This window comes from Phymastichus coffea, unplaced genomic scaffold (assembly GCF_024137745.1).
Source record: "Phymastichus coffea isolate CEN01 unplaced genomic scaffold, Cenicafe_Pcof_1.1 PCOF00112, whole genome shotgun sequence".
Lineage (NCBI taxonomy): Eukaryota > Metazoa > Arthropoda > Insecta > Hymenoptera > Eulophidae > Phymastichus > Phymastichus coffea.
This window is the reverse complement of record NW_026706923.1, coordinates 428,365-449,104: the sequence shown is the minus strand read 5'-3', so window position 1 is coordinate 449,104 and position 20,740 is coordinate 428,365. Positions and strand designations below refer to the sequence as shown.

The 20,740-nt window shown below is 31.4% G+C and overlaps 6 protein-coding genes across 9 annotated transcripts; 3 read left to right on the top strand and 3 right to left on the bottom strand.

The window, feature by feature from the left end:
• The first annotated feature begins 177 nt into the window (after positions 1 to 177).
• On the top strand, positions 178 to 4,397 carry LOC131670622 (activin receptor type-1). 2 transcript variants are annotated; one of them, XM_058946349.1, is made up of 7 exons: positions 178 to 562; positions 1,371 to 1,582; positions 1,670 to 1,895; positions 1,984 to 2,294; positions 2,355 to 3,019; positions 3,097 to 3,331; positions 3,407 to 4,397. In XM_058946349.1, exons 2-7 carry the CDS (start codon positions 1,481 to 1,483, stop codon positions 3,542 to 3,544), a joined length of 1,677 nt encoding a protein of 558 aa, XP_058802332.1. In that variant the 5' UTR covers positions 178 to 562; positions 1,371 to 1,480; the 3' UTR covers positions 3,545 to 4,397. The 2 variants fall into 2 exon arrangements, with proteins under 2 accessions (XP_058802332.1, XP_058802331.1); XM_058946348.1 differs by having other exon boundaries at positions 1,975 to 2,294; positions 3,407 to 4,396.
• Positions 4,398 to 5,786: 1,389 nt separating this feature from the next.
• LOC131670621 (DDB1- and CUL4-associated factor 8-like) lies at positions 5,787 to 10,011 on the top strand. Of its 3 annotated transcripts, none has more exons than XM_058946344.1 (12): positions 5,793 to 5,884; positions 6,520 to 6,854; positions 7,036 to 7,480; positions 7,548 to 7,883; positions 7,995 to 8,200; positions 8,290 to 8,654; positions 8,730 to 8,895; positions 8,972 to 9,137; positions 9,224 to 9,354; positions 9,435 to 9,557; positions 9,631 to 9,747; positions 9,823 to 10,011. In XM_058946344.1, exons 3-12 carry the CDS (start codon positions 7,075 to 7,077, stop codon positions 10,006 to 10,008), a joined length of 2,202 nt encoding a protein of 733 aa, XP_058802327.1. In that variant the 5' UTR covers positions 5,793 to 5,884; positions 6,520 to 6,854; positions 7,036 to 7,074; the 3' UTR covers positions 10,009 to 10,011. The 3 variants fall into 3 exon arrangements, with proteins under 3 accessions (XP_058802329.1, XP_058802327.1, XP_058802328.1); XM_058946345.1 differs by having other exon boundaries at positions 6,520 to 6,874; XM_058946346.1 differs by lacking the exon at positions 9,823 to 10,011 and having other exon boundaries at positions 5,787 to 5,884; positions 9,616 to 9,747.
• Positions 10,012 to 10,590: 579 nt separating this feature from the next.
• On the bottom strand, positions 10,591 to 11,622 carry LOC131670626 (BOS complex subunit TMEM147). Its single transcript, XM_058946354.1, has 4 exons — positions 11,419 to 11,622; positions 11,205 to 11,343; positions 10,914 to 11,135; positions 10,591 to 10,848 (listed from the first exon to the last, which is right to left on the bottom strand). Exons 1-4 carry the CDS (start codon positions 11,493 to 11,495, stop codon positions 10,597 to 10,599), a joined length of 690 nt encoding a protein of 229 aa, XP_058802337.1. The 5' UTR covers positions 11,496 to 11,622; the 3' UTR covers positions 10,591 to 10,596.
• Positions 11,623 to 14,428: 2,806 nt separating this feature from the next.
• LOC131670591 (motile sperm domain-containing protein 1-like) lies at positions 14,429 to 16,505 on the top strand. Its single transcript, XM_058946307.1, has 6 exons — positions 14,429 to 14,757; positions 14,983 to 15,174; positions 15,247 to 15,407; positions 15,490 to 15,643; positions 15,731 to 15,874; positions 15,959 to 16,505. Exons 2-6 carry the CDS (start codon positions 15,030 to 15,032, stop codon positions 15,988 to 15,990), a joined length of 636 nt encoding a protein of 211 aa, XP_058802290.1. The 5' UTR covers positions 14,429 to 14,757; positions 14,983 to 15,029; the 3' UTR covers positions 15,991 to 16,505.
• A 119-nt stretch (positions 16,506 to 16,624) lies between these two features.
• LOC131670590 (eukaryotic translation initiation factor 4E type 2) lies at positions 16,625 to 18,222 on the bottom strand. The gene is made up of 6 exons (XM_058946306.1): positions 18,066 to 18,222; positions 17,790 to 17,865; positions 17,473 to 17,715; positions 17,246 to 17,398; positions 16,970 to 17,145; positions 16,625 to 16,887 (listed from the first exon to the last, which is right to left on the bottom strand). The coding sequence occupies exons 1-5, from the start codon at positions 18,083 to 18,085 to the stop codon at positions 16,990 to 16,992; spliced, it is 648 nt and encodes a 215-aa protein (XP_058802289.1). The 5' UTR covers positions 18,086 to 18,222; the 3' UTR covers positions 16,625 to 16,887; positions 16,970 to 16,989.
• A 1,649-nt stretch (positions 18,223 to 19,871) lies between these two features.
• LOC131670595 (uncharacterized) lies at positions 19,872 to 20,739 on the bottom strand. Its single transcript, XM_058946311.1, has 3 exons — positions 20,518 to 20,739; positions 20,207 to 20,400; positions 19,872 to 20,134 (listed from the first exon to the last, which is right to left on the bottom strand). The coding sequence occupies exons 1-3, from the start codon at positions 20,715 to 20,717 to the stop codon at positions 19,959 to 19,961; spliced, it is 570 nt and encodes a 189-aa protein (XP_058802294.1). The 5' UTR covers positions 20,718 to 20,739; the 3' UTR covers positions 19,872 to 19,958.
• Between the last annotated feature and the right edge of the window lies 1 nt (position 20,740).

The window sequence follows — 20,740 nt, the reverse complement described above, 5'->3', positions numbered from 1 at the left end:
GGTCCGGACTATCGATCGACAGTCGACAGTTCGAAGTTCAACACCGACCGCTGTAGACATTGTGCAAGATGGCATTACTAGTTCTGTAGCTATAGTAGCAGTATACATATATATATATATATATATATATATATATATATATATATATACAAGTACAACAGTGAACAGACGCAAAGATTCTGAACAGACGCTGTTGCTACAACTCTGCATTGCAAGTAGTGAGACGCTGTCAAAATACTCAAAATACGCACACAGCTAAGCAATGTGCTTTCCCTTGCGCATAAAAAAACATGGCCGACAGATAACCATAAATATATTTCAATTTAAGGGACTAATATTTTTATAATAATTAGAAAATATCTAGAAAAATCGTCCACGAATCGTTAGTAGTAGATGATACTATGAAATCTAAAACAGCTGGATAAAAAATTATGAATACACTACATCTTTACAAGTGTCCCTATTACCAGAGTAATCAGAGAATTCTTGTTTGTATTAATTTTAAAACAAAATTGTTTCTGCATTTGATTCCTTAATACTTCAACAATGGATATACTTCCAGGTAATTCAGAGTTCAATATTTTCTATATACTGAATGCTAATTAGAATAAGTAACCGATGTTCAATATCAAAATTGTGCACCTCAGTATATTTTCTTTTATATAAGATTGTAATGTAAGTGCTTCTATTATACCATAAGAAAATTTATTTATTTATTGTAATGTATGAGAACACATTTTTATAATGAATTGATAGTATTTATCTAGACGTATTGAAACTATTATAAATAAATTTTTTCGCTGTTTCAATAGCATATAGAGATTCAAATAATATTTACAATTTTAAAACTATCATAATCATAAAAAATTGACAAACAAATCTTTATTGATAGTTAATTACTGTTTTGAGTTTCTGTGAAAGCTTTGAGTAACTTGAAAATTGAAGATTAGAAGCAATACATGGAAATTTTATTGTGAATTATGTGAAAATATTTTAAATCTGATTATTTTAGTTTTCAAGATCCTAATGGCAGGGGCATAGTTTTCTGACTTTTCAAAATTCTTCAAAGTATTGATTGCTATTTGGCAAATAATTATTCAATGAACAGAAAAAAATCTGATAGACAAAACAAATATAATAATGTATTAATAAAATATTTTTTTTGCTATTAACATCGAGTTCATATTTAATTTAAGTTCATAGTTTATAAAATTAAAAAAAAATTGAAAAATATAAATTGTACATGTTTGAACTTTGGTATTCCTTTGAGTATATATATACTTTTAGATTGTATTTCATATTTATTAACAATATTAGTTCAGTTTCAATTTTTTGTTCATTTATAACATACAGTGTCAACGTTTTTCCAGCTTAATAACTTATAGTAAATACGTATATCTGTACCAAGAACTTGTACAGCGAGAACCACATAATTCATGTAAAATTTATGAATTACTAAAAATTGAACTATACCAATGAAATGAAGACTTCAACTCTACAAAAATTTAACTGCTACATGTGTGATGGAGATAATTGCAATGCATCTTTGGATGAAAAGCCATACTGTGAAGAATCAATATTTGTAAGTTAGAAGAAATTTGAAAAGTATAAATCACATATCATTTATATCAAGTATTAATAATTAATATTAATAATATATCTAAATTAGTGTTGGAAGTCAACAGTTCGTCAACCGGACGGCACAACGAGAAACAGCCGAGGTTGCATTACAAATCGCGACCAAGTACCTTTGTATTGCAACAAGCATTTGGAATTATCAGGCAATAACAGCACGTCGGTTTCCATTAGCGGCAAGGGTAAATTCCGCACAGAATGTTGCCAGAAAGAGCTTTGTAATGGTGGACCTTTTCCAGTTTTATATGATCCCACTGATGGTAAATAATTAACTCCTGCTTCTTTGACAATGATTTACTAAAAAAAATTAAGCTAATTATGTATTTCCATTTTTTTTAGCGGCCTTAGAAAAAAGAATGAGCGTGATTAAAATAACACTGGCAGTAATTGGTCCTATACTAGCGTTAAGCCTTATAGTAGGCGCAATATTCTTTTATTATCGTAGCTATCGCAGCCGAACACGACGAGGCACGAAGCCGTCTTGTAAAAAGCACAACCACTATCAGCAACAGCAGCAACTAATCGAGACGGGAATGGATCACCAATGTATGCCTAGTGGATTTTTATCTAACGCCACTGGTGGAAATAGTTGCAGCGGCGCTGGGACGAGCTATTCACACGAATTACGAGCTACTGCTGCAGGCGATAGTACACTCAAGGTAAATTCAACAGCATAAGTGCACAGTTGAATGTGATATTAATATGATGAATACCTATAGGAATACCTCGAAGGCCAGAGCTTGACGAGCGGTTCAGGCTCGGGACTGCCACTACTAGTGCAACGAACTTTGGCCAAGCAAGTAGCTCTAGCCGAGTGTCTGAGCAATTCAGGCTCGGGTAGTTTTGGACCAGCACCACACCGAGAGGTATGGCGTGGTATCTGGCATGGCGAGAACGTCGCTGTGAAAATCTACTTTTCGCGTGACGAAGCTATGTGGGCTCGAGAGACCGAAGTGTACTCTCAACTATTACCTTCACGACACGACAATATTCTTGGCTACGTTGGTAGCGATATGACAAGTCGCGCAAGTTGCACCCAACTCTGGCTCGTGACTCATTATCATCCACTTGGTTCGCTCCATACTTATCTTCGACAACGTACCCAGCCATTTAGTTATCACGACATGTTCAATGTGTGCCTGAGTATCGCGAATGGATTGCTTTATCTGCACACCGAGATACATGGTACTAGAGGCAAACCGGCTATGGCACATCGCAATCTCAACTCTAAGAATCTCCTCGTCAAAAATAATGGAGCTTGTGTTATTGCTGATCTCGCAAATGCCGTTACGCAGGACCGTCTTGTGCAGGACAAAACCAATATTCTTGATACAGTCAAACTTTCGTCCAAACGCTACATCAGCCCTGAGCTTCTAGAACAAACGTAAGCTCTTTATTTAAATATCTTAATTTTTATTGATAATGCGAAATTTGTTAACGTAAACATTCATCTTATTTTAGCAACGATCCACAGTGCCTAGAAAGTTTTCGTCGATCAGACATTTATAGTCTTGGCCTCATATTCTGGGAGGTCTGTCGTAGATGTATAAGTAATGGAGTAGCTTTAGATTACGCAGCTCCTTATTCCGAGTGGCTTGCCAATGCTAATCAAGAACCATCGATCGAAGAAATGCGTAAATTGGTTGTCGCCGATCAACGTAGACCTCCAATTCCTAATCGGTGGCATTCTGATTCGGTAATCACTTTTTGGATTTCAGATTTTTATATTTGATTCTAACGTTTGTTAACACACTCAAATCTAATTTTTCAGACTCTTGCGGGAATGGGAGCTATGATGAAAGAATGTTGGCATACAAAAGCTGCAGCACGTTTGCCAATACTTCGAGTAAAAAAAACACTTGTTAAATTGGCTTCGAATAATCCCGATGTTAATTTGCCATTGGACTAATACGAAAAAACTATAACATGAAATAGTACATTACGATACAAGTGCCGTACCGTATTTTTTGATACGACGTGTGGAAAGTGCGATTTTCAACGCACGTTGTTTGCCGAGCGTGCAGGAAAAACGCACTTTCCGCACGGAGTGTCGAAAAAGTAATTATTTGAATATGACTACTTATATACATTATGAGTTCCTTGGGTTTTATAAGTTAATATCAAGGTATAGGCCAATAAATTTTATGGTATAACCACACTTTATTTTGGTAAAATAAGTGTCTGAACGTTTCTCAGGCATTCATAATATTTGATATACCATATTAAATTTGATATTATATTGGACAAGAGCGAGGCAAACAACTCATGATTGTTCAAAGTTAAAATCGCTGATTGTACTGATTATTTCCTTGAAAAAGAGGCTTTTTTATTATTTTTTTATTACTATAATGATTATTATGTGCATCTGTTAGATCATAGAAAATGAAAATTTTAAATTATTATGAAATGTGTATTGTATGTATCAGTGCGTGCCTGTTTGTCTGATTATCGACATATTCGTCTGCTTTTAATTTAAAATGTATTCATTAATAAGCAGCGTTTTTCAATCTATTTCTTATAAATAATTTCGATTAAACTGATTATCGCAAAACACTAAGTGTTTACTTAGAAAATATGCACAATGATTATATATATATATATTGATGTAAATCTTGAATATTGATCGCAAAGTAGATAACTTTACCATTTTTTTACTTAATAAATATTAGCAAAGTCTAAAAAAACTTCATACCTAAATTTGTACTTTAACAAATATTTAGGTAAAAAATATTTATTGTATTTGAAATTTAAAAAATAAAATTTGTATAGAAATTTTCGGAATTCGCTTTTACAATTTTTTCACCTTTTCTACATCAACTGAAAAAGTTCTCACACTCTCTGCAGAGATTTTCTATTGATCTTATTTTATTCCAAATTAATTTAAACCTTTTTATATACAGCAAAAGAACAAATATACAATGCTTCAACTACTTTGAAATTCTATACTCTACAATATAATTTTTGACCGTAAACAATAAAAATATCTTGCTTTCTTTATAATAAAACAAACCCATTCAAATAGATTTGAATGTTATTTATTATTACGATAATTAAAACGTGTTAAAATATAATAAATTGTTTTGAAATTTTATCAAAATATAGAATATTCGTTGACAGTATCTTGCCAAGTAAATTAATTAATATTACGGGATTACTCCAGTGCCCCGAGAGTTATAGTACAGAGAATATATAGGGATCGTTCAATAAGTCCGTGACTTTAAATCAAAAAAACACTACTTATTTAAATAACTCCAATTTATTTTTCAACATAGTTTCTTTTAAACTCTATACATTTATTATAGCGGTATATAAGCTTTTTTATGCCCTTTGAAAAGTAAATTTTCATGGTATGGCGTTTACGCCCGAGCAAATCGAGGAAAAAGGCATATGAGGCGAGGAACTCTTTCCCGCGCGAACATCTATTGTACAGTATTTTTTGATACAACATGTAGAAATAGTACATTACGATACGAGTGTGGGAAAGTAGATTTTCAACGATCATTTTTGGCCAAGCGTGCGGGAAAGACATACTTTGCCCACGGAGTGTCGAGAAGATATATGAGACGAGAATCTACTTTTCGACACTCAGTGCGCAAAGTGCGTCTTTCCTGCACGCTCGGCAAAAAACGTGCGTTGAAAATTGTATTTTTTGATAAGACGTGTGGAAAGTGCGATTTTCAACGCACGTTTTCTGCCGAGCGTGCGGGAAAGATACACTTTGCGCACGGAGTATCGAAAAGAAAATTGTAATAAGCCCAAAATAGTGCTTCATTTGTAACATACTATACGACATGACATGTCGCGAGGTTTTTTTCAAAATTTTAACTTTCTCCAGCCTTTGAGAAAATCAGAAGGAAAACGCATTTGTGCGGAGATTTTATTTATTCTAAGTGCTTTATATTTTATGTTTTATTTGCTCCTGTTGAAAACATTGAAACTAAGAGCATACGTCCTCTATAGATATGTATGTTGTACACAATAATTGTGCAAAATTTCAAAAAAAATTTTGTTACCCATAGCATTTTCATTGATCCATTGAAATTTTACTTGTAATAACCGCTTTTTACTTTTATTTTCAGTCAATATTTCTATTACATTGATAATTATTTAAGTTTTTTATATTAATAACAATTACTTGTTGATTTTAGTTGATTCATCTTTTCGGAGGTAGGTAAGAAGTATGGCAAAGAGCCGACGTTTAAATGTGTGGGACCCACGGTTCACCTTTTATTACCTGTGTACATAAAAGGTAAGTCAAGCTGTATATAAACGAGTAATTATTTAAATTTTAATAATTTTTTGTGGAATAAATATAATAGTATTGCCTTTGAGGCTTTTTCGTTTTCGAATTGTAAAATCGATAAGATTAACTGAAATTCATTAAACTCCGGCTGGCAGGAAAGAAAAAAAAACGTTAAAATTGAGCTATAAAGCCATTTTCTTGATGCTCCGACAGTCTCACCTCTGATTTTTTTCCGAACACTTTTCACTCCCCAAATGTTTTTTCTGTTGTGAGACTTGTGAGCCAGGGGGCCTATTCTGAAAAAAAATTTTAGCACGGGGCCTATTCTGAAAAAAAATTTTAGCACATGTCATAAGCATTTATCACATCTAAAGTGATTAATTCTGTGGTAAACTGAAGTGACAAACTGATTTACCACAAAATTTTTTTTCAGAATAGGCCCCCAGGAACTCCAGGGAGAGTGCATGGAGACTATATATTAGTCTCCATGGGAGAGTGTGACAAACGTCCGCCATATTGGTACAAAATGGCGGAACCAATCAGCGCGAGGCATAAAATGGCTACACTCTTCCTAGACTCTCTCTATTTTACACTGTATCCGCGCGCCATCTGACAGATTTTCTTAAATTATGTTTATGCAGGCTTAGACACGGGGCTGGCCTTCTATAAGCGTCAATATTCATTGGTATATGAAGTCGTCTAGATTCGCCATCACTTGCCTAACAAGCAACAAGCCACAAAAAGCAATGCTGAAATTCTTAGAATGATACGTGAATGTGAAAACACATTATTTTAATTAGCATTTTTGATTTGTTTGTTGCTTTTGTCTTTATCAAAGTCAAATAACTTTAACAAAATATTTTTTTACAATCGTCTATCAGATTATTACTACTGAAAGTGTTGCTTACTAAATATGTTACAACAGAAGAGATCTTCAAGTCAAAGTGCATTTTATTACGACGGCTAATATAAACAGGTTAGGAAAAATTGAAAAAGGTATTGTATAGTTATACATATACATATATAAACTCCGTTATTTGTTAATTGTCTTGGGTATGCATTTCTTTCTGTTACAAAGTCTTGACAATATATTTTCGTATTAATCGTAAAACGAACAAACAGCGATTTTTTTCACGAAGGAAATTGTAATTTTATAGTACACACAAAGAGAGTCGGGAAATTTAATATAGTTTACCATGGCGGATGCATCTGTAAAGAATGAGCAACCAACTGATGAAACAGATGGCATTAATGAGCCAATGGATGAGATCCCATTAGAAGGTCGTCAAGATATGGAAAATAATAGAAAACAGGAAAATTATGAATCTAATAAAGTGAAAATTGAGCCATTAGTAGGTGTTACATTAGACATTATCAAAGAACAATGTAAAAACAGTGAATCACAAGATCACAAAAACGATAATGAACCAATGGAAGAATCTGTAAGTAATCAAGATTTGAATGGTATCTTTCCATTCTCAAATAATGAAAGTCAAAAAGTTATAATGGACTTAAGCAAGCCTATGGAACAAACTGCTTCTACATCTGTAGTTTCTGGTGAAAATAATATGTTTGGAGAGAGTGTAACAAGTTGCTCTAAAGGTATAGTTATTTACAATGGTCAAACAAATGTTACTATTAGATATTCTCAATCTGAATGTATTTATAGATAAAAATGTTAATAATAAAGATGTACCAAACGTTTCTGATAATGGATCAAATGAAGATTCTAGCAAGAGGCAGAAGTTAAATGATGATCTTCCTAACACTTCTTCTGAAAGTAATGAATGTGAAAGTGTTAGTGATTTCCGTAAGCTAATGTCCAAATATAAAAATAGAAATTATCGCAATCAAAGTAGTTCTTGTGATAATAATATTGAAGAGACTAGTGAACCACCTCCAGCAGATCACGAATCATCAAATTCAATACCTAGTATTGGATCTCCAGTCAATACTAGGGAAGGACTGGCTGACAGTTCAGATGAGAGAAGTGAAACTGCAGAAGGTATTTAAACTTCCTTATGCATCTTAAAAATACTGTTGTATTCATTCTATTTTACATTTCTATTAATTTTAACATAAAGCTAATTGCAATAAATATTCAAAACTTTTACAGAACTCTGTGATTCCAATGATACATCAATTAGTGATGATGAGATGCCAGCTGTCTTACAAAAAGAACCATCAAAAACTAACTGGAACTTATTAAAGGATGTAGTAAATAGGCAAATTGGACTCAATAATAATATTCCACAGCGTTTTTATGGCTCACTTCATGTAGTTCAACGTTTAGAACTTATGTATAAGCTTGAAGAACACGTTGTGAGTATTTTGTTTCCAATACTATTATAGCTTTCATCTAACTAACAACTTTTATGATCTACAGTTAATAAAAATGATTAACTTTTCAGGGCTGTGTAAATGCTTTAGGTTTTAATCAGCAGGGAAATCTTCTTGCAAGTGCCTCAGATGATTTATTAGTAACAATTTGGGATTGGGCTATTGGAAAGAAACGAGTAGTTCTGCCAAGTGGTCATCGTAGCAATGTTTTCCAATCAAAATGGTTACCTCTTGACGAATGTTTTGTAATATCTTGTGGTCGAGATGGACAAGTGCGCTTAATCGACATTCGTAAAGGTGTCACGCGGAAATTAGCTCACCACCGAGCTGCCTGTCATAAAATCAGTAATCATCTAGACCTACCTCACGTCGTGCTCTCTGCTGGTGAAGATTCTAAAGTTTTATGCATTGATGTCAGAGAAAACAAACCATCCAAGTAAGACTACATTTTGATGAATATTACATCTTACAATTGCATACAAAAACTTAATTATTATAATTTCGTTTTCAGATTACTGTCTGTTAAAGACAACGACCAAGAAGTAGAACTTTACAGTATCCATTCAAATCCCTTAAATAATTTTGAATTTTGCGTAGCTGGACGAACTCGGACCGTTAAAATTTACGATCGACGAAAGCCTACAGCTCCTCTGTATGATTTATGCCCCAAACACCTGGTATTAAAAATTACATTCTTATAATTATTGTCATTTTTAAATAGTTTCATACATTTAAATTTTATTCCAATTTTAGATATCTGATGAACTGGCTCATGTCACATGTGCAGTTTACAATCACAATGGGACCGAAGTCATAGCTTCATATAATAGTGAAGATATTTATTTATTTGATTCTACATCATCATATCAAAAAGGAGATTTTGCTCATAAGTATCAAGGACATCGTAATAGTGCAACTGGTGAGCATTAATGATAATTTCAAAACATTCATAATATAAATTCAAAACATTTTATTTATTATTCACGACAATGCACCATGCTTCAGTGAAAGGCGTTAATTTCTTCGGGCCGAATAGTGAATATGTATTATCTGGATCAGACTGTGGAAATATATTTATTTGGGATAAAAAGACAGAAGCGATCGTCCAATGGATGGCTGGAGATGAACAGGGAATCGTAAGTTCTATACCTTTTTATAAAATTCATTATCAATCTTATAAATTTAATTATAATATTTCGCAATTAATAAAATTTAGGTTAACGCTCTGGAACCTCATCCTCATATCCCGGTTCTAGCGACAAGCGGGCTTGACTACGACGTCAAAATTTGGATACCATCCCGAGAAAAAACACCTGACATAAAATCGCAATTACAATCCGTGAGTATCCAATACATTAGATCCTTTCGCGGAACGTCTAATAATATTAATGTAAAAGTTTTTTTGGATATAGTGCGTCAAAAAGAATTTAGCTACTAGAGCCAAAAATATTGGAGAGGCGGAAAGTGCATTTGCTGGACATGTTCTGTGGATTGTATTGCGACATGCACGTCAGGCCGGAATTCGAAGAGTATGCATTTTTATAAATAAACTTTAAAAAAGGTTGATTAAAATATTCACTAGTTATTCTTTACATTTCTTACAGCGCATTGATAGGATGAGAAGGCCTGATCGGAATCGAAACGTTTCAGACAGTGATAGTGATGTAATTGTTGTTGGTGATGATGATGATGAAGACGATAATAATGATAATTACGGTGACAACCATGATGATAGTTCTTCCTCTTCGCTAGATCTTTCTAGTGATAGTGATGATAGTTCTGACAATTGAAAATTGTCATATGTCAAAAGAAAACTTTAGCACTGAAAATCGTTACTGGAACAGGTCAATATTTATCAAACTGTTACATCAAAATTAGTAAATTAATATGAAAGCAAGAATCATTACGTTCAAAGTACTTAAATACGTCAAATTTCATTTTCTTTATACCAGTATCACTACTGCTTCAACACTGTCAAATGTAAATAAATTGTAAAATTCATAGTGAATTGATGAATATTAGTTTTTATTTAAAAAATTGTAAAACTGTAACAATTTTCATGTTGCAAAGACTGAGTTATTCATATGTTTTACAAATGAACAAAAGAAATGAAACTTGGTAAAAACAAATCTTTACTCTTTAGCTATCTTTTTCATATAGTTTTTAGCAGATTGTATAGATAACAAAATTGTTTCCTTACATAGGTAGTGAGAAAAATATTTATAAAATGTTTTATCAAGGTAGTACTTTCAATAGAGTTAAAATAAAAGTTATTTCACATTAATAATCTATTTTTCATTGCATTTACAAATTTATAAATATATACAAAGTTCGATTTTGATTCTTCACAATAGTTATATTCCACACGATACTTTTTTCTAAAAAATACCAATGGAATAAGCTAGAGCAGTATAAATGTGCAGAGTTACTGCGCCCATAACAATCGCACTTGCTGCTTTGATAAATAACATTGACCAAGGGCCAATCAAAAATGAAGCTATTAAAAAGTCAGCAATCAATGGCTTAAACACTGTAACTACTAACATAAAAACAACAACTGGTACTAAACTACGTTTCAAATCATGCCTCGACCATAGCCAGACTAGAGTTGCAGTAGTGATGTGTTGGACCTAAGATGTAGAATAAATTGTATTTAGAAAACATTTACAAAAGGAAATAATAGTAATGAACTTACTAAAGAAATATTAGATTCTAAACTTCTCTGCATGTATTTCCAGTCAAATTCAGCTCCTCTTGCACCAACCCACAGTAATAGAAACCTTGTTAGAACAACCTCGGCTCCAGCCCATCCGATTCCTGCTGTCAACACTTTAGCATGACCTTTACCTGGTATACCATTCAACACCAAGTATATTCCAGCTAAATCTGCCAAGTCAATGGAACACTTGAAAAACTCCTAATACATAGACAAATTTATAAATTTTGAAAGTGGTAGTTAGAAAGAGATAATATTTGTAGTGCTTACTCCAAGAAAGTCAAAACCCTTGTATCCTATGCTGTCTGCTGTAGGAAAGAAAGTAGCGAGGGCTAACATTTTTACAAGCTGTGTAAATACATAAATGCCACCTGCTTGGATACATTTCCAAAATGCTCCATATTCAGAACTGAAATCAAAATAAATATTCAGTAAAAATTACCTGCAAAAATAATTTTTTTATTCAGTAAAAGATCGAACTTACAGGCCTGAATACTTATAGGTTAAGTAATAAGGAACATAAACTAGTGCTAAACAATTACCAAAGTGATACAGAGTCATTTTGCTTAATACTGAATGAACTTATTTTACTAAGAAAATTTTGATATCCTAACTAAAGAAACGGACTTTAAAATGTAGGAAAGTTTTTCACTCCGATTTTATTTCGACATTATCATGCTATTGGGCATTGGCATTCCATTGTGACGTGTGAGGTATAGAAACCAACGTCGTGTTGGGGGAAGTATTTTGAAAAATTACTGCGCAAGACTTCACATAGATGAAAGAAATCTGTAAAAAATTGAGAAAAATGATAGAAAAATTGCGCGAAGTTAGCAAGGATAACAGAACTCATTAATAATTCAGCGTAATCGTCAATAAAAAAATTTCTTTAATAAAAAAGTTCCAGAAGTTGAATACTCCCAGATCAATAAAAATTGAATTTGCGTAGTGTTTTCATTTTGTTTTTATAAAAATGAGTATACACGTTGAATCGTTAGTAAAAATCATGGGAAATTTTTCTGTTCAATTAAAATATCATTATAACCATAATTTATAAAAAAATAATTATTATTGTTACAACGATACTATATATTGTACCTGAAAGATCAGTGGGTAACGTAAGAATTACAGCGTTCTGAAAATGGCTGTGCTGTACCCATATAAGCATGATTTTTCAAATATCCAACAATGTCAACTACTTTAATGATAGTTAATTTTTACTTTTTGTTTTCTATTGTTAAGATATAGCTTTTTATTAGATTTAGAGATTTCTCTCTAATTCTACAAATAGAAAAGCTTTTGCAAGATCAATAAAAGCATTAACAATTAGTGCATTTGAATCAAATTGATTGCAAATTGTGTTAAATATTAAATTTAATGCATTTGTGGTACTTTCTTTTTCCTAAATCCAAATTGCTTCTTAGAAATTAAATTACAATAATCAAAAAAGCTTAATAATCTTTTAACGTATCATTTTTTTAATCATTTTTGCTAAGTTGGAGATTATAATGATGTCGGTCTATAAATTGTTGTTAAATAATTTTCTTTGGCTTTATATATTGGTATGATATCAACTAGTTTGAGAGCATCAGGCCAATCCCTTATCAATGCCGATATTTATTGTATCAGTGGCTCACTAATATAATTTGTTAACATTTTTAACACTTTAGTGTCATATCAATATCCTCCATTCTTGTTTTTCATTTGATGAATGAAATTATTTACTTCTTTAGTGCTAGTTTCTTCAAGCAAAATATTTTTGCTATTTATAGACAATACCTTTCCAAGAATGCCGCAGTGTAAGCGGTCTACTGATAGGGATGGGTTATTGTCATTTATTAACGAAATTGCGCGGTGTTTCGCTATCCTTACCAATCATGCATAGTTTTTTTATAATTTTTCCTGGTTGATTTTCGTCGATTGTCCGCTGAGTTCATTCACCGCATTTCAAATTAAGATTTTATGTATAAAATCATTATACTGCATTCTTTCACATACTAATTGACATGTTTTAATACTTTACATCGCTCAATGAAATGTGATCAGAATTTGAAAGTTCAAGCGAGACTATATTTGAAAGACTATATGTGATCGTGATTGACATAATCAAGCTAACGTGAATCGTAAAATATAAATTGCTATGGTTATTGGGTGAAAGTTATGGAAATTCGGCGAGTTTCCATGGAAAAATGTGTAGTTGCTGAAAAGATGTTTTATTTTAAATGTTCGCTTCGTGGTCTGTGCTCCTGGCTGGCAGGAGGTCACTTCGCCATTCGAAAAAAACAATACCCGCTCAGATGTTTCCCAGCTGGTCTCGTAGGTCAGACTTTCTCTTTAGTTTAATGGCCACTGGGGCTTTCGTGACCGATAGGGGTAACGGGTTTCATCTAAGTACATTTGATGTATTTTGAGCTACTAAACACGAATTTCGATGGTGGATTATCCAGAAATATATGTCTAGCTAGTTATAAACAAATAACATTTTTAAATGACCATAAAAAATGTATTAATCATTTCAACAAAATTCGAAGATATATATACCATACGTTATCTAATCACGAATGCACTGGTTTTTTCGGAATAGAAAAATGTTGGATAGAACTTAAAGATATATTGACATAATAACATGATGTTATATAGGCAGTGTGAGCGCGACTGAGCAAGGCACGCAGAGAAACCATTGAGCTAAATTGCAAGAATATTTCAATAGGTCTATTCAATATTTTTTCTATATCTGAAACAGTCTCCTATGGATTCACTATAATACGATGAGAAATGCGTGGTAGTTTTCAAAATATTGGTGAGTTAGTTAATATACTATTTATAGTAGTCATTAAAATAATTAAATTGTTATAATAACTAACTAAACATTAATTTTCGAGTATGCTACCATCGAAATTCGTGTTCGGAGTAGTATATAGCTCAAAATACTGCATAAAATGCATTTATGCAGTATTTTGAGGTCTATAGGTACCGAATTCAATAATTTTCCTTTTGGAGTGGCAGGACTGACACAAAGGAAGTGACGCTTGTGACGTGGGGCAAACTCAGCAGTCGCAGCTCAGCGAACTCGTCAGGTTAAATTGCCAGTCACCACCTCAGGGTAAGTCGTTTTTTCTACCCCTTTCGTCTTAATAGAAATACACTGTTCCTTTCAAAGATATTTCCGAGTACGAGTAATTGAGTTCGTTCTTTATAATTATTCTTTTTTACTATCTTTACGTTGCCAAAAATTTATTTCAAATAACATTCAATAGATTAAATATAGTGATTTAAAAATAATTATCGATACGCGGAATCTAACGTAAGAACCGAGAACATTCAAACAGCTTGATCAGTTCGCGCCATATCCCGTAGTTCGATGACGTAAGTAAAAAACGTCCAATCAGATCGCACAACTGACAAACCCAACCCGTATCAGCTGTGTGTAGTGATCGCGTCGCATCTAATCAAAACAGCGCGTTTCGCGTCTTCGTCAGTGTGGCAGACGACGTTCTGCCTGGTCAACACTATATAAAATTATAGTAGTAGTAGAACAGTAGCTTGCTCCATCGATCTTATTGTTGCTTTTTTTTACACTTTTTAACTTTACCAGTGCTTCGCGAATTAACTGTTGCACTATATTGTCGTGATATCTAATTGTAAATAAAATTGCGCTTTGTACATAAATAATCGTTTTCCAAAAAGTAACCTCGGATAAATATACGTATAGCGCATATGTGATAGTGTGTGCTTGTCCAATGAGTTCTTGTATCGATGAATGTATAATTATAATTAAGGAACGATAAAAGCGACGTTGCGTATGTAATCTAGACATTTTTTGGTAAGTTCTGAAAGATAAGTCGCTAACTTTATTGTGTGTTCATTGATTTTGAAAGAATTTCTTTTGCTTCGAAAATTTACTCTGAACCTTTTTTTATCCTATTTTATCGAGGATTTTAAAAATGTATATGAAGTTGCCATTTCTCCTAGTTTGACTTGTTATTATTAATTCTTATGAATTAAACAAAAACTATAATACTGATAACAAATTTTCATTTAATTACAGATTCACTTTGTATGCATGACACCTAGTACTTTGGTAGAATACAGACAATGCATCTACAATCATCAGCAGCTTCAAGACAGCTTCCAGTCTTTGTATTTCCACATAGTATCACCTTTTATCTTGATGACCAATCTACTCACAAGCAAATATTAACTTTATATAATCCCTATGATTTTCCTGTGAAATTCAGAGGTATTGTAATTGACTTTTATACTTTTATATTGACATTGAAAACTTGATTGATAACGTTTGAAATTTTAACAGTACTTTCCACTGCAACTGAGAAATATGTAGTGTTTGATTCTGTAGGAACAATAAGATCGAAATATTGTATTGACATTGTTATACGACATACAGCTTTGACACCCATGAATTGCACAGTTGATAAATTTGAAATAAAGATGTATGAGTATCCCACAAACAAGGTGAATATTATAGTTTAATAATTATGTTGCAAAGTAATCACTAAGTTTGTATAAATTGTCACATATCTGATTTATTTATCAGCTCATTGGGATAAGACAAGTGAAAGCTAGAGTTATGAGTGGTGTTCCAGAGCCTTTGGAAAGAGTGAATTCTGAGGCAGATATATTTCAACAACTTCCAAATACTGGAAAGAACCAAAAGTCTTATTCTCTAGTGCCAAATAAGACTGTACAACGTAAATTTCTTTGATTAATAACAACTTTATATTTCTATTTATTTCAATTTATTAACAGTATACAAATGACAAATTTGTTCTTTTCAGAAGAAACAAACTATGTTGCTGTACTTGTTGGAGTAATATGTATAATAGGATTACTATTACCTTCAGAAGGAGAACCCAGTAATCGAATACCAGATTATCTTCACTTATCAATAAACATTAGGCTCATTTTGTCTTTCGTATTAGGTAAGCAATTCAAATTTTACTACTTTCCAAACAGTAGAGTGATTATACAATTTTGAGAACTTTAACATCTGACTATTATTATAGGTATGGTGACTATCATTTGTTTGAGGCTTTAGAACTTTGAAGATAACATGTAAAATATGACGTGTGAATGCTAATTACGAGATCTTTAACACTGTAATTTCTTACTCGTGTTATAGATATACGCACAATTTGGTGAAATAATTAAGTGTTTTTCTATGTTTTTAAGAAATTGTTGATTTCATCATGATAAATATAACAAAGATGTATATTTATTAATACTTATTATGCAGAATTAATTATAGATTGTACAAATTTATCGTGAAAATAATTTTGTAATGAATCCAGCAGAATTGCACAAAGTTTTCTTTTCGATGGCTACAAATTTCAAACTCATGTCGTTCTTCATTATAGAAACTAGTCCATAAGTTTTGGCCTATCGAAATAAGAATAAGCAATATTTTTGTACATGCCTGCGAGTTGAAATTTGGCATTTTTTACCTCTCTTGTAAACATGTAAATGTTCTATTTTTATTGAGATATGTAATTTACTGAATGCATTAATAAGATATTTAATATGAGTTTGATACAAGGATTGTACAAATATTAGTCTTCAACCAAATAAAAAATAATATTAAAATTTTTCTATTTGAAATATTTTTATTAAAAATTATCAACTTATGAAAAAAAATTTCAATTTATGTGATAAAAAGAATTAAATTATTTGCCTATATTTTATTTCTATATTAGTTATTTACAGCATTATTTACAAAATGTCAAAAATTCAATGCAAGGCTTCATGGCATTGAAACAAGCTGTACATTCACACATGATTATTGTGTCTTGAAGGTTTAAACATAATAAATGTATCATTTGTGAATTATAAATCTGCCTTAATGGTTTTATACTTTTGCAGAAAATGTCAAAGTAATAAGTACGTTTTGAGCACTTAGCTTCAAGAAGTAAAATTGGTTTTTTTATCTTTTACCCTTCTGAAATAAAAATTTAGAAGCAATTTAACAAGAAGATAATAAATTATTTGATGATTGAATATCAACTTTTGAAGTCTCTCACCGTCAAGCAGGTTGTAAATTTCACGATCTTGTAACATTTTTTAAACTATCATTGTGTGTCTTATATTCCATTGTAGCAGATGGAGGAAGATGTAGTACACGCCTCAATGTATCTCTGATTCGAGCTGTAGTTCCAACATCCGATGCTGTTTTATTCCAAACACAAATAATATCTTCCTGAAAATAAAAATTTATTTTGAGTATTTAAACAAAAGCTGTTAGTATTACATGAAACTGATGTGAATGGTGCAGTTGATAAAGTAGAAATAATACTAACTTGAAATCTTATGGAAACAACTGCACCACATATCTCCTCACCCACCATAAATTGTTCTCCTAACATGGCAAGAATTAAGTTTTCCCAACATCGAGATACTAAACCTTTGCGTAAACGAACTATCCACTTCCCACCTCGCTGATTGGCTTCATCCTACAAACAGAATATCAATTCAATACATAAAATTCATTGATAAAATAATATAGCACAATTTAAAAGTTCACTACCTCCCACATAGGTTTGATACCAATTTTAAATAGATGAAAATCTGTATGAGTAGTTAATTCTGAGGGTCTAGTTAAATGACTATAAAGACCCCAAAATTGTTCAACACTAGCAAACCGCCCAACTAACTTTAAATTCTGATCATAGCTTTGAATGTTACTCTGTTTGCCTGGATTTCTTCTGCTGTACCACAAAGCATAAGCATACTGAAGTTTATGCTCATTTGGACTGATATCTGGAGCAACCTACAATAAAAGAGAAATTCGCAAATTTAATCCCCTTTTTCAGCTTTAAATATCAACGTTGTAAAAAATGTTACCAAATCTTCCTTATCTGTTTTTTGATTATTTTTAGCTTGAGATTCTTCATCACCACTTTCATCACTTGTCTTGAGCCTAAAGGCAAGCACAACGTTTATTGACAAAACAAGACTGACCTTACTGTACAGTATTGAAAAATTGATGTTCTAGTTGAATTTATTTGTTGTTGTTCATAAATTTCAAATTACAACATATTTTTCAAAAAATATGCTTCCCAACTTAACCTTAAACTAAACACATTGCATAGTAAATAACAAACATATGAGATGACTTACGCATCGAATTTGTTAGACATGATTTGTATTGTGAATAAAATAAAACTTTCTTGTCAAAAATGCTTCAAAATAATGGAGGAACTTTTTAAAAGCGCGTCTTTTCCAATCAGTCAGTCTCACAGCAATATACTCAAGCGTTTTAGCTCCAACAACTGCCGCGAACACATTACGATCATACATATGTGGAACATTTACATTGTCCAAATACGAGTATTATATATACGCGTCTGTGCGCCTGCACCAGATTATTCGTTTATTTTTTATTTTATTATTTATTTATTTTATTATTTATTTAAAACATTTCTTACTCATTATAATTAAAAGCAAAATTTTCAAATACTAATAAAAATTAATTCAAAATTGTCAATTTTCTCAAATTAAGCTATCCGTTTTGTCATTATTAATAAAAATATATATTATTGTATTTTTGTTCATATTCTACGATAAAGCTGTAATTGAACAAAATTATTGTATAAATTTTCTAGTAAATTTTTTTATTCAATTTTTATTCATGTGATTAACTTTATTTGAAAGAAAAACTTACAGTCGCCATGAATATTCTAAGTATTATGTTATGTATAGCTCAATTAATTATAATTTGTTGAGTGCTGCATAACTCGATATAGGTCAAGTTTTCCCTTCGCCAGGTATATGTATATGTGTTACGTGCAACATGCGGTCATATATGGATAATGGACATTTTCATTTAAGTTCGGTATTCGTATATAACTGCTTATATATTTTCTTTTTTATGATTACCGTAATTAATTTTCTTACTTTACGGGACCTTAAGAAAAAAAATTATCATTTTTAAAAATATTCATTCCAATAGATTTACGAGTTTTTACGGACTGATTTTACGTAATTTTTAAATATTTCTTGAACTTATACATAATATCAGTACGTTATATCGACTGAAACGAACTTTAATGAAAAATTGGAACAATTTAAATTTTAGAGATACGAATTGTTTAACGACCATTAACCAAAAATTTTGTAAATATTTTTTACTTGGTAAATTAACTTTTTTATACTGCTGTTTTTCCACATAATTGTCTTTGCATTCTCATTACATATAATTTTAGAAATTCTATTCTCCTTATATATACTATATATGATATAAAAATAATTTACGGTTTGGCTTAAAATACTAAACTATATTATACTATGACTTTACATCGATTATATACCTATATATGAGCTTTTAGGTATTAATTATAACTTATTTGAAAACCTCCCGGTCGTCAAAATCCTGCACGGTATCTTATATATGGGATCCCATATAGGATTTTACGATCGGGTAATTATACAAATCGCAATAAAATAAAATAAAATAATAGTAATAATAATAAACTAGGGTAGTTGTACAAATACGTGACCCATAATTAAGTTATGCATATTTGGAATTAGTCATGTAGGAAAGTATTTACGTATCCTATAAATATAATTAATTAAATAAAATCGTTAAAATTAAACGTTGGATGTACTTTGGGAAGAATTTGTTTATTTATTACATTTACAATTGTTTTTACCTAATTCAATTCATATGACATTGTCATTGTAAAATGAAAAAGGAATGAGTAATGAAGCAATTTTCATTTATTTATAAAATGAAAACATGTAAAAGTAATAATCAAATTAATTATATCGAAATTCATTTAACAAATACCAAGTATTGTAAAAAATATACTGAATAAGTTTATAAATGCCTTGTCTTAAAATTATTCAATCTTTTTTCGATTCTTATCAGTACACAGAATAAAAGGATTTATAAAAAATTATTAGTTTTCATTGCAAGTAATTGCAGAAACGATTTAGTCACAGGTAGGTATAAGCTAGTACTTCTCGCTATTGAGTATGTCAGACCCATTAATCACTCAAAATGCAAAAATTTCAACGGCGAGACGTCGAAAAATGATTCTGTAAATTTTTCATAATTTCTTGTCTTTGATATAGAACTTCTCGACGACAGAAACTTGAAAACACTAAAGGACACTGATATTGTATTTTTTCTATACATTTGGTGTCCTTTCCTAATGGTTCAAATATGAATTCTGAATCTGAAGTTACTGAAAAAATGATGATTATTAGATAATTTGTACATTATATATTATTGCTTAAGAATAAGAATAATTATTTACAACAACTCATTCCTATGAAAAAACACGTGTGATGTATGGATTCAATAGCGTATCCCTTTGCTTTTGGTTTTATTGAAAAATGTCCATGAGCAATGTTTTTTATGTAAGGAAGGTGACTAAGATGTTCTGTATATTGCACTGAGTATTTCCAGTGATCATAATTACCAGATTCGTCAATCACATTAAATTCTTCTCTGCAGATCACGCGAAAATAATTCCAAGTTATTTACAATATAAATTTAAACAAAATAGTATTCAATTTGACAATTTTGACGTTGAAAAAAGTGACTTAATGGTCTTAAAATACTTACAAAGTAGGATTGAGTTTCATCATATTGCTGAAATCAGCAACAAATTCCCAGACATGTTTAGGATTGGCATTTTTCACTGTTGCTTGATAAACGAATTGGTGATTCCACTTGTGAATGAAAAATAGGTAAAATACAAATAAACCCAGACCACCATAGGCTAGTGTTCTCGTTTTCCATTTCATAGGATTCAAAATTATCATTGTGCAAAATCTTTTTATCTTAA

What these genes read in the sequence shown, in the direction of transcription:
- LOC131670622 (XM_058946348.1), top strand. Translation starts at nt 1,481, where the DNA reads ATGAAGACTTCAACTCTACAAAAATTTAACTGCTACATGTGTGATGGA. An exon ending in CAGGCGATAGTACACTCAAG is followed by an intron (nt 2,295 to 2,354) that starts GTAAATTCAACA and finishes GAATACCTATAG; the next exon opens with GAATACCTCGAAGGCCAGAG. An exon ending in CCTGAGCTTCTAGAACAAAC is followed by an intron (nt 3,020 to 3,096) that starts GTAAGCTCTTTA and finishes ATCTTATTTTAG; the next exon opens with CAACGATCCACAGTGCCTAG.
- LOC131670621 (XM_058946344.1), top strand. Translation starts at nt 7,075, where the DNA reads ATGGCGGATGCATCTGTAAAGAATGAGCAACCAACTGATGAAACAGAT. An exon ending in TGTAACAAGTTGCTCTAAAG is followed by an intron (nt 7,481 to 7,547) that starts GTATAGTTATTT and finishes ATGTATTTATAG; the next exon opens with ATAAAAATGTTAATAATAAA. An exon ending in ATAAGCTTGAAGAACACGTT is followed by an intron (nt 8,201 to 8,289) that starts GTGAGTATTTTG and finishes TTAACTTTTCAG; the next exon opens with GGCTGTGTAAATGCTTTAGG.
- LOC131670626 (XM_058946354.1), bottom strand. Translation starts at nt 11,495, where the DNA reads ATGACTCTGTATCACTTTGGTAATTGTTTAGCACTAGTTTATGTTCCT. An exon ending in ACCTATAAGTATTCAGGCCT is followed by an intron (nt 11,344 to 11,418) that starts GTAAGTTCGATC and finishes TTTTGATTTCAG; the next exon opens with TTCTGAATATGGAGCATTTT. An exon ending in AGGGTTTTGACTTTCTTGGA is followed by an intron (nt 11,136 to 11,204) that starts GTAAGCACTACA and finishes TCTATGTATTAG; the next exon opens with GAGTTTTTCAAGTGTTCCAT.
- LOC131670591 (XM_058946307.1), top strand. Translation starts at nt 15,030, where the DNA reads ATGCATCTACAATCATCAGCAGCTTCAAGACAGCTTCCAGTCTTTGTA. An exon ending in TTTTCCTGTGAAATTCAGAG is followed by an intron (nt 15,175 to 15,246) that starts GTATTGTAATTG and finishes AAATTTTAACAG; the next exon opens with TACTTTCCACTGCAACTGAG. An exon ending in GCCAAATAAGACTGTACAAC is followed by an intron (nt 15,644 to 15,730) that starts GTAAATTTCTTT and finishes TGTTCTTTTCAG; the next exon opens with AAGAAACAAACTATGTTGCT.
- LOC131670590 (XM_058946306.1), bottom strand. Translation starts at nt 18,085, where the DNA reads ATGTCTAACAAATTCGATGC. An exon ending in ATGTCTAACAAATTCGATGC is followed by an intron (nt 17,866 to 18,065) that starts GTAAGTCATCTC and finishes GCTTGCCTTTAG; the next exon opens with GCTCAAGACAAGTGATGAAA. An exon ending in AAACAGATAAGGAAGATTTG is followed by an intron (nt 17,716 to 17,789) that starts GTAACATTTTTT and finishes CTTTTATTGTAG; the next exon opens with GTTGCTCCAGATATCAGTCC.
- LOC131670595 (XM_058946311.1), bottom strand. Translation starts at nt 20,717, where the DNA reads ATGATAATTTTGAATCCTATGAAATGGAAAACGAGAACACTAGCCTAT. An exon ending in ATGAAACTCAATCCTACTTT is followed by an intron (nt 20,401 to 20,517) that starts GTAAGTATTTTA and finishes CGTGATCTGCAG; the next exon opens with AGAAGAATTTAATGTGATTG. An exon ending in TTTCATAGGAATGAGTTGTT is followed by an intron (nt 20,135 to 20,206) that starts GTAAATAATTAT and finishes TCATTTTTTCAG; the next exon opens with TAACTTCAGATTCAGAATTC.